Source organism: Notamacropus eugenii, chromosome 6 (genome assembly GCF_028372415.1).
Source record: "Notamacropus eugenii isolate mMacEug1 chromosome 6, mMacEug1.pri_v2, whole genome shotgun sequence".
Lineage (NCBI taxonomy): Eukaryota > Metazoa > Chordata > Mammalia > Diprotodontia > Macropodidae > Notamacropus > Notamacropus eugenii.
In genome coordinates, this window is record NC_092877.1 from 2,892,153 (window position 1) to 2,903,929 (window position 11,777).

The window sequence follows — 11,777 nt, forward strand, 5'->3', positions numbered from 1 at the left end:
ACAAAGGTAGGAGCAACAGGACTGAACAAATGATTGGATATGGGTGGTGAGACAAAATGGGAAGTTAAGGATGACACCATTATAAGCCTGAGTAAATGAGAGGATGGTGATGCCCTCAAGAGAAATAGGAAACTGAAGAAGTGAGGAGGACTTCAGGGTGAAGATAAGGAATTCTGCTGTGGACATGTTGAGTTTCAGGTATCTATTGGACAACCAGTGTGAGATATCCAAGAGGAGGTTGAAGATACAAAACTGTCAGGAGAGATACCACGGGTGGATACAGAGGTGTGGGAATCATATGCAAACAGATTAAATGAACCCATTGAAGCTTACTAGATCACTAAATGAAGCAGTATAGAGGAAGAGGAAAGAAGGATGCTGGACAAAGCCTTGGTAAAAGGCTATATTTAATGGTTATGACACGGATGAAGGGAAGAATGAGGAATGGACCTTAAAATATTGAGCATAGAATTCAGTGGTGGAGGGGACTTATCATATAAAGTATTCAATGCCATAGTTATAAAGGACTTTGAGATCATCTAGTCCAACTTTTTCATTTGACATTGAATAAATGAGACCCAGAGAAAAAGAGACTTGCTCAAGGTCACCCAACTATTTAGTGTCAACAACCACACTCTTAGAGCCTGTCTCTCCATTCAATGCTCCTTCCACTATACAGTCTTACCTGCCCCATGGCATCAACTTTGTTATTGTTATTGCTGAATCAGAGTTTATAACTTGCCTTAACCCACACCAAATCTCAAGATAATCCATGATCTCTGAAAACAAGCAAAGTGTGTCCTCCTGGCAAGTATCATTCACAGTCCTATTCAAGATTACATGGCCCATCCTTTTGTCCTTCCCCTAGAAAGAGGAAAGAATTACAAAAGGCAACAAAGCCACACGACTCACACTGTGGGACATCAGGCTCACCAGCATGATTCTAATTCTGAGGTGCCCTAACCTTATAAAATGCAGTGTACCAGCAGATGAGATCAGGAGATCAAATTCTCTGGGGTCTTCTTTGGCTCCCTTGGAAGGGAACTTTGCCAAAGAAATAATGACTTGGGGAAAGGTTGAATGCCTGCTTCATTTATTTATGTAGTGGCTTGAGTCTTCACCATTTCAAGTATAACACTGGTAGGTGTCTCTATGGAGGGTGCAGTTGGTTGCCTGTGACTAGATCCTTTCTGCTCCTTCTGTTCTAATGACTGAATCAGCCACACCATGTTACAGTTAGCTTGCCTGTTGTTGTTCAATCATTTCAGCCATATCTAACTCTTTCTGACCCCACCTGAGATTTTCTTGGCAGAGACACTTGAGGAGTTTTCCATTTTCTTCTCCAGCTCATTTTTATGGGTGAGGAACTGAGACAAAGTTAAGTGACTTGTCCCAGGTCACACCGTAAGTGTCTGAGACCAGATTAGAACTCAGAAAGATGAGTCTTTCCAACTTCAGGCCTGTCACCCTTTCCACTGACTACCATAGCTTGCTTTTAGCCTAGAGGAAATACAATGGGATGCAAGTCCATGTGATCCATGACTCTGTTATTTTATGGAGCTTATATCAGACAAGAAGTTGTCAATATAATCATAAATCATTCATAGCCCCCACTTGGGAAAATCCCTGACAATATTTTGTTATCAGCACTAATTTAAATTTTGTTTATTCACAGATCATTTCTGATTTATATTTATTTGAGGCAAAATCAAGATTCAAAAAACATTAAGATAGAAGAAAGCAAAATCTAATATGGTAGCAGTTATATGATAGGGAAAGATGGAGAAATAGCAGGAGAAGGCAGACTTGTTAGAAGTTCCTGGGTTCCTTGATGAAAAACTGGCAGCTTCAGTCCCAGTCCTGGGTTTTCAGATGTGGGCAGGGGTTCAAAGGTCTAACTTTCTTCTTCCTGCTTTGCTGAAACTCAGTTCTCCTTCCAACATCTTCTTTCACTTGTTCCACGTAGTTGTCTCTTTCCAGTTCAGCTTGCTAAGTCTGAGAAGAGTATGGGGACATTTCTTCTCCACTCCCCATTATTGTGGCTGCTCACCTTATGGAATCTTCCCCTCCGAGGCAAAACATGTCCCTTTAAAAACCTAAGTCTATCTTCTGACTCAAAGATCACAAAGCACTCCCAGAGGGGAAGCAATTTTTATCTTTATAAGCTACAAATTGCAGGATTCCAGTCAGTTCTCAAACCCCGCGATGCTAGGAAACACTATGTAACTGAGAATGAGTTCATAGAACAACGAATAACAGGGCATTAGACCTGCAAACGTGTTGCAATTTCATGACTTCCAGGGTACAGAGGAAAGAGGATTGTCCTGGCGTTTCCTCATCTGTAGAATGAGCTGGAGAAGGAAGTGGCAAACCACTCCAGCATCTCTGCCAATCAAATCTCAGAGAGTGCTCCTGAAGAGTTGGACACAACCAAAAATGAGTAAACAACAAGAACCTAGAAGGAGGAAATACTGGGGAGAGAAAAAGGCTAAAGACTTCAGCTCATTTCTCAATATTCATGTTGATTCATGTAGGACGAAGGCCCTAAGACCTTTCCCATTACAACATAGTCCCTCACTAGACACTGGGACAGAAAGTCTCCAAATTCCTTTAGATAAAAACAGAGTAGAGAGCCAAAGCTAAGGCTCAGGCCCTCTGGAAGACCCTTCAGCTATACATCTAATTGAAGAAAGCTCCTCCTAACCATGCACCCAGCCAAAAAGAACCAGTTACAGAGTCCATTCATGCTATCCAATTCCTCCATGGTAATTTCCTTATACATAATCACATTTCTACTGCAAGCAAGCTTTTCGGGTTCTGTACATGGGGAAGTTGCATCACTGATGTGGTCTTCAGATGCACCAGAATCCTATTACATATAGTTTTTGTGGGAGAGACAATTGAAGCAAGTGTTACACCAGATAATAGTTAATCACTTAAATCATTGCCCTGGCCTAAGTATTAACCAATAGTGGAAGGGGGGGAGTTTGAGCAGTTTTTAAATACTTCAGTCTCCCCATTTGCCTACAAATCTGAGAGGATAGAGAAAAGGAACAGGGGCCAAGATCAGGGTTCAAGGCCATCGCCTCTGCTATCTTCTTCACTACATACCTGGTCCCTACATACACAGATGCAACCAAACCAAACCTGAATGAGTCTTTCTCTCACACCTTTACACAAAATAGATGCAAGAGATGTGAGCAGGGAGTTTGGGGCTGGGAAGGGTAGGAGCCTGCACTGCCATTTCAGTAGATCAGAAAAGGCCTCAGTAAGAAGAAACAACTGAGCTGCCCTTAGAAGGAAGCTGTGAACTCTAAAGGAGGAAAACAAGGAAGAAATATGTTACAAGAATGGGAGAGAGAGATGGGCAATGGGACACAGAACACTGGGGATGGGGAAGCACAAGGAGGCCGGTTTACCTATACCCTAGAGGGAGTAAAGGGAAATAATATTCTGGAAAGCTAGGCTAGACCCATGAAGGGAAGGAGATGATTCAAATATGAGGAGGAGGAGACTCTCCTTGGAAGGTAAAAGTTCTTATTCAGAAACAGGAATGAAAGAGGAAGAAAACAGACTACGGAAAGGAAGAGAGAACTGGAAGGTAAGTGAACAAAGCAACAAGAGGACAACAAGAGGATAAAAGAGGAGTGTGCTGCTCTCCTTCCATTTGATCCACAAACATTAATTGAGCACCTACTGTGTGCCAGGCACCATGCTGGGCATGGTATCCTAAAGACAAAGACATGACAGCCCTTACCCTCAGGAAGCTCACATTCTATTGGTGGTAAATAATATGACCCCAGACAAGTCAACAAGTTATTGTGGCAGGGCTTGTACTGGCTTCCTTAGAAGAAGCCAAAGTCACCAGCCACTGGGGGCACCATTTTCTCAATCTTGGAGACACAAAGCTACCATGGGATCAGGACTGAAGGGCAGAGATTTTCCTGTGTAAGAGCAGTTGGGTAAGCTTGTCATAGAGAGATGGAGAACATGTTGAAGAGAGAACATGAGAGAGAAGGGATTAGAGAGAGGAAACAGCGGCAGCAACAGACAGGAGGAGGCTTTCCAGTACACCAACTCTCCCTTGTAGCGGTTTGAGCTTTTACCTTTTTCTAGCTCTGCGCATGGCTTGTGGAAAGAATCCAGGATGGAGTGAATGGATGTCTGTTGGACGGATGGTGAATGCGCTCCACTCTCACTTTCTCCTCTCTGCTTTATTGCCTGATGCACTGGACAGCATGGTTTATTACTAAGTGATTCTCTTATGAATAAATTTTTCTTATAGATTATTTGCATTGTTCACAGTGTTTTCTCAGATAAAAATGAGATGATTTTAACCATGCCCTGACAATGTTTTGTTATATAGAGTGATAAGGATATGAATAAACCTTTGGATAATGGATTATCCCAAATTTGGCTTGCTAAGAACTCTCCTTTCTCCTTTGATGGACAAAAAAAATCATCTGGGAGTTCAGAAATTCATGGATTTTATTAACAACAGGGATGGTAGATGTTTGACCTTTTCAGAGAAGAGAAGCTACATGGAGCTAGATCTCTCTCCTTGGGCACAGAAAATCTTTTTTTTTCTCCCAGAAAATAGGTAAGGGACTTACAGGTTTTCTTCATCCCCCTACCAGGAACATGGGCAAGTAGAGCAGAGCCCTGAGAGGGCAACCGGGGGGAGAATCAAGCATGACAAGGGAGGCTCAATTCTACTCTCTTCCTGGAAGGGGGAGAAATGCTGATCATCTGAATTGCCTTTCACAGTGATGTGGGCTGGGGGTTGGAGGAAAGCACATGAGTTGGAACCTGAACTGAAACCTTGGATTAGATTAGAAAAGACTGGGAAGTCAAAGAAAGAATACTTCACCTCAATATGGCCCTGATTTTCAACTGGCCTCACTAGAGATTTTTAGAAATTGCCCCTTGGATGAGATCAAGGCCTCCTCTTAGTTGAAATGAATTATCTTGCTCCCAGTGGGACAGCTCATTCCCTCTGTCTGTTGTCTGATATGTTCTAATCTATACAACTTCTCAGAATTCTGTTTGGTATCTGCTTAAATAAGTTGATTTACTCACAATTCACTATTTTGATGGTCTTTTGTGTAACTAGCATTTGGTGAGAAGGAAGGAGGCCTTAGGATATAAGCTAAGATATATTCCTTCTTCTTTAAGGAAGAGTGACCAGGAAAGGAGCTTGAATTATGTCCCCTGCACTAGCAATATGTGGGAGTCAATAAACATAATTCATATTCTGTGGCCTCCTCTCTAAAAAGAGCAGTTAGCCTAAGAACCCAAATCTGCAGGAATCCAAGTCACCCTTGGAAAGAGGCGATATTCCAGGGATATCTATACGTGTCTCCACGTGAGACATATTTAGATGACACATGTAACTCACACAGGTGACACAGGTGACGCATATGTGAAAAGGAGGTTATGATATCTACAATAATAACAGTCCATCTGGAGGAATGATGTTCAATTTCAAGAGTGAAATGCTCACACTGTCAGCATCTCTACTGGAGCAGTTTTCCATTTCCTTCTCCAGATCACTTTACAGATGAGGAAACTGAAGCAAACGCTTTTTCAGTGACTTGCCCAGGGTCATGCAGCCAGTAAGTATATTTAAACTCAGGAAGAAGAATCTTCCTGACTCCAGGCCTGGCACTCTATGTACTGCACCACCTAGCTGCTATTATTCAATCCTTCAAAAGTTTTATAACCATGAAAATATTATTTACTCAAACTAAATTCTACGCAGGTATTTTTTAAAACTGTGGGGTTGTCTTCATCCTTAAGAATTCCAAGACAATTAATTAGAGAGAGGCAAAAACAAAGAGGGGGGAGTAGGAAGGAGGAAAGGCTAAGCCTGGCTAGCACCTCCTACATGCTCATCTACTGAGAATTTCTTCAACGTAAATGCTAAGAGGCCAAATTATGGACAAATCACAATGTGGTAGACATATCTTTAGTCGTACAGTAAGGAAGGCTTCCTTCTGATTCCCCTTCTGACACTGGCTAGCTGAGGGATGCAGGGCAAGGTACTTAACTTTGAGCCTCAATTTGCACATCAGTAAAATGGGGTAATAATATCATCAAAACCTCAAAGAAAAATTGTGATGACCACACAATACTGTGGTGGGCAAAACTCTTTCAAAAACCTTTTTTTAAAGCGAGGATCTGTAATTTACAATTCTATCGCTGTGAGAGGGAACAGATCTGGGAGGGAGCATCATGATAAGTTTGAGCTGGATTAACTACTTCCTTCATGGAATAATCATAAGGAAAAATCAGAATAATGATAGCTTTGACCCAATTAACAAATGCTCCAAAGCGCCCGTGGGGGAAGAAAGCAGGTTAGCAGGCAGGTGGTTTTACTGTGAAGCTAACAGTCAAAGGAGGTTTGTGGTGGGGAGGGAATTAATGAACAAATATATTTTAAGTGCATATATAATAGATATTTGTAACACTAGAAACTATTCCCTGATAGGCAGGATCAAAGGATATGAATCCACAGCTGTCAAAAGCAGAGCTGTGAAATATTCACAAAAATGCTCGAAATCACTAATATTAAAAGAAATAAATTTTTGTAAAACCCTGAGGTTTCACTACAGGAAATGGGAAAAGATGACACAAGATGAAAAAATCAATTTTGGAGGCATTGTGAGAAGATGCACACATGGATACCCTGTTAGGAGAGCTGGGAATCGGTGCAAGCACTGCAGAAAGCAATTTGGAATTATGCAAATAAATGCAAAGATTTCATTACTAAGCATATATATCCCCCAAGGAACTCAGGGATGAGCAAAACCCACCGTAAACCCCTGCTCTTTTTTATTCAATTTTGTTTTGCTTTCATTTCTGAATTCTCTCCCTCTCATCTATCCCTACGCCATCCACTACAAAATAAATACATAAAACAACGCGTGTTACAAATATTCATAGTAAATAAAAATAGATTCCCACATTATCCGTGTCCCTTTACTGAAAATGCATACATACATATGTATGTGTGTGTGTGCATATGCATATATATCTATAGATATCTATATAGATAGATAGATAGATAGATAGATAGATAGATAGATAGATAGATAGATAGATAGATAGATAGATAGATAGATAGATAGATAGGTAGGTAGATGCCTCACTCTGGACTCTGAGTCCCTCAGCTATCAGTGTGAAAGTGGATAACAGGCTTGCACATGAGTCCTCTGGAACTATGGCAGGGCATTATGTTGGTCAGAGCTCCTGTCTGTCAAAGTTGTTTCTCTTTATAGTATTGTACTCATGGTATAAGTTGCTCTCCTAGTAGTGTATACTTCATTGCTGTTACTGTGAACAGTGTTCTCCTGGTTCTGCTCATTTCACTCTGCCTCAGTGGAAGTCCTTCCAGGTTTTTCCGAGAGCATCCTGCTCATGATTAAATGAAATAATGTTTGTGAACTGTTTTTTGAAACATGAAGTATTATATAAATGCTGACTGCTGTTAGTGAGAATCCTTGCTTTTTAAACCCCTCATTACCTACTGGGATCCTGTCTTCCAATTACACTTTAACTAGCAATCACAAGCATTCTTCTGCTTAAAAATAAAAATAAAAAAACGATGAAATCTACCTTAAAATTCTAGAATTTGGCTAGGAACCAAAATCACGTTCACTGGTTAGTGGCTTTTAGGTCTTACTCCTTTTTTTCTTTTTTTACATCGGCATATCTGCGCTCATTCTATTCTTACGAGGCTCCCATGCTCAGTGACAGCAATCACATCCGCCATTTCTCTCAATACAAAAGCTGTTGATCATTCCTTGACAGTTTACCAGATTGAACACGTTAGGAGGTTGAGGGGCTCCTGGAGAAGGGCTCCGTGATCAGTACAACCAGGGAGTGTCAAACGCCATATTTAGCACTAGAGTCTAAGCAGCTTCTGTTTTTAAACTTTATTACTATACCACATTCCTTACAGCATTACTATTAGAGAAGATGATAGATTACATACACATAGCTCTTTAATATGTATTTTCTATCCATGTCATCCTTTGGTCCTCTCCACTAACCTGTGAAATAAGGATTAAAGGATCATGTTCTCTTTTCATGGGTCAATAGAGTGTCCTTCTGACTGTATCTGTCTGTACACCACCCTAGTGTATGGATGCATATGGCATTGACTGAAGAGTGAGTGGTTAGTGATATGATGTAGCTCCAACAAAGTAAAGGGCATCAGTAGATAAAGGGCAAGTGTTTAGAGGTCAGGTGTGACTTGAATACTCTGGTACATTGGGTTTGAAATTACAGTGAAATGAGACATTCATAAATAATCTAATAATTAATAAAAGGTTTGCTGAACCATGGCACTGAAACGAATGCAGTGGTTTGAATAGATGCATTCCCTCTCCATACAGAATTACATCTAGTCAGCTGAGGGTAGTGACTCACATAGAAAGAAATTAGACATCCATCAAGTCTGAGGAGCACTGACTCCTTGTGGTCTCTTTTATACCTTTACACAAATGGGAAGACATGTCAGTGGCTTGAGCCTTGGGATTCTGGATTGATCAAGTCACGGCAATAACTTTTTTCACCTTTTGGGGGGGTGGAGTATCCTAACATAGCATGGCAGGGCCCTAGATGACATGATTTACACTGTACCAGGGTATCAGGGGGGTAGAATTGTTCCTTGTAGGGAGTGGCTATTGAATCTGCTTAGCCTGCTTCATGATAAGGGGAAATCATTCAATATTCCCTACCAGTGACAGAGGCCAGATAAAGCATCCATTTTCATGAATTCCAGTTCATATCAGATTCCAAGCCCCATACCCCAAGCAAAGCTGCATTTTGGAATCCAGAATTTGTCATCCTCCAACGATTGGCCTACTGAAAACATGAGTCAAGGAGAAGGAGGCATTTCTTTGCCTACACTCAAGAGTTATGGCTCTGGAGAAATCAGCAAACTTAAATGATTCACTTTCTAGAAAGCGTGACATCCTATCAGTCCTAGGTAATTCTAGATCTTTCCAGAATTGAAGAGGGCAATGAGCTGGCAGTCATTCAATAGATATTTTTGTGTGATTAGGTATTAACTGTGTTTGCTGATGCTCTCCTAAGAACAAACGCTACATATACCATCTAAGCGTGGTTGTCTGCTTCTGTGAAGAGTTAATTCCGTTATTCCACTCGCTGGGCATGCACATATGCAGTTGATATAAATCAGGCACTCCTGAAAGTCAGAGGCCCTGTGCTGAGCAGGATCAGGTAAGGGGTTATCAATACCACCTGGTGATTAACTGAATAAAGGACAAATTGAAAGAAATTATAAAGCAGAGGAGGTTGACTTAAGGAGTAAGCATGAGAAGGTTTTTCTTAGGTCATATGAGTGGCTGATTTAAAGGAAAATGGCTAGAAAGCTCCTCTACCATCCCTCTACAGCCATAGTTAAGTCTCATTTAGGGTCTTTCCTCATCTCTTCTGTCACTTTCTTGGTCCACTGCTTCTTCACAGCATTCTTCACATCTGCGTTCCTCAAAGTGTAGATCAATGGGTTCAGCATGGGGGTTATAATGGTATAGAACACAGCTACCATCTTATCTTCTGTGAAGGTGGTTGAGGGCCTCATGTAGATGAAGATGCAGGGTACAAAGAACAAAATTACCACCATGATATGGGAAGCACAGGTAGAGAGGGCCTTACGCCTACCTTCTGAGGAGCGGGTCCTGAGGGAAAGAAGTATGACAGCATAGGAGCCCACAAGAATGATGAAGCAGCTCAAGGATATCATGCCACTATTGGCCACCACAATCATGCCCACAACATAAGTGTCTGTGCAGGCCAGCTTCAAGAGGGGATGGACATCACAGAAGTAATGGTCAATCAGGTTGGGACCACAGAAGGGCAACCAGACAGTGAGAAGGGTCTGTGCAATAGAATGAAGGAAGCCACCTGCCCAACAACTCACCATCAATATGATACAGACCCTCTGGCCCATAATAGTTGTATAGTGCAGGGGCTTACAGATGGCCACATACCGGTCATAGGCCATTACTGTGAGGATGAAGATCTCAGTGCAGCCAAAGAAATGGACTCCAAAGAGCTGAGCCATGCAACCTACAAACGAGATGGTCTTGATCTTGGCTTGGAAGTCTATGATCAGCTTTGGAGCAGTGACAGAAGAGAAGCAAATGTCAACAAAAGATAAAAAACGGAGGAAGAAATACATGGGAGAATTGAGATGTGGACTGACAGTGATGGTCAGGATGATGAGAAAGTTCCCAAAGACGATGACTGTGTAAAAAAGTAAGAAGAGCAAGAAGCACACTTGCTGTACCATCTCATTCTGGGACAGACCTGTCAGAACAAATTCTGTGACATTACTTTCCATGAGATCTTGACAGCTTTCACGTGAACCAAACTGTGTAAATTTACCTGAGGGTATGAAATAAGAATACATTAGTCCCAAGTCACATGTGAAACCAATGCCAACTTTTACTAAATACACTACCTTGAAGTTCTAGCTCAGTGGTACACTGGGATGGGTGGTGGGAAGGTAATGAAATGAACACATCAGAGAATTAAAATTACTATGTCCTTACCTTGGAGAGCAGAAGGAGGGATTGATATATGATAATAGGGTCCAGATCTAAAAAGATGTCAACACACTAAACCAGGGGTGAAGTACCTGCAGCCTTGAGGCCACATGTTACCGTCTAGGTCCTCAGGTGTGACCCTTTGACTGAATCCAAACTTCACCAAACAAATCATTTTATTAAGATTTCGAGGGAATTTTACGGGGGAGGAGCCAAGATGGTGGAGTAGAAAGATACAGATATACATATGCTTAGCCCTTACCACACAGCCCATAAAATACCTGTAAAGAAGAACTCCCAACAAATTCTGGAGCAGTGGAAGCCACAGAACAACGGAGAGGAGGAGATTTCTGTTCCAGAGAGACCTGAAAAACTGACACCAAAGGTCTGTTGTGCACCGGACCCAGAGCAGAGCCCAGCCCTGCCTTGGCCGCAATACCAAGGGGAGCAGATCTGAGCAGGCTTCAGGGGCAGAATCTCCAGTGGCAGAGCAGGTCCCTCCACCCACAGGCACCAAAGGTCAGTGAGAGGGTCTTTTTGGCTGGCCAAGAGGGGAGCGGGGTGTCCCCATGACTCAGGCCCCCTTGGGAGACAGCAGCAGAGGCAACAGCAGACAGGGCTCGCAAAGCAGGCAGTGTCCTGCACCCATTATTGAAGGTCTCCACATAAACCCCCTGAGGGAACTGAACTCCCTGTGACACTTCTGCCCCTACCCAAGCACCTGAACTTAATCTCACACTGAATAGCAGCCCCATCCCCCCCAAAAGCCCCTAAGGCTTGGGAGCAGCGCATTTGAATCTCAGCCCCCAAGTGCTAGCTGGGTGGATTTGGAGGCAAGGTAGGTGTGGAGAGGAAACTCAGAAGTCAAGTAACTGGCTGGGAAAATGCCCAGAAAGGGGGGGAAAAAATAAGACCTTAGAAGGTTACTTTCTTGGGGAACAGGTGTCTCCCCCCATCCTTTCAGATGAGGAAGAACAAGGCATACAGTCAGAGGAAGTCAAAGGCCCTCCCTCCAAAGGCAACATAAACTTGGCTCAGGCAATAGAAGGCCTTAAAAAACAAGTTAGCAGGGGCGGAGCCAAGATGGCAAAGTAGAAAGACGCACATACACACAGCTCCGAACCCACAAACCACAGAACGGCTAGAGGGGACCAACCCAGGGCGAATTCTGCACCCAGAGACCACAGAATATTGCACCGA

General features: G+C 42.4%; 1 protein-coding gene across 1 annotated transcript; it reads right to left on the reverse strand.

Annotated features, from left to right (window-relative positions):
• Positions 1–9,436: 9,436 nt before the first annotated feature.
• Positions 9,437–10,628, reverse strand: LOC140511611 (olfactory receptor 4S2-like). Its single transcript, XM_072620772.1, has one exon. The coding sequence runs from the start codon at positions 10,439–10,441 to the stop codon at positions 9,437–9,439; it is 1,005 nt and encodes a 334-aa protein (XP_072476873.1). The 5' UTR covers positions 10,442–10,628.
• Between the last annotated feature and the right edge of the window lie 1,149 nt (positions 10,629–11,777).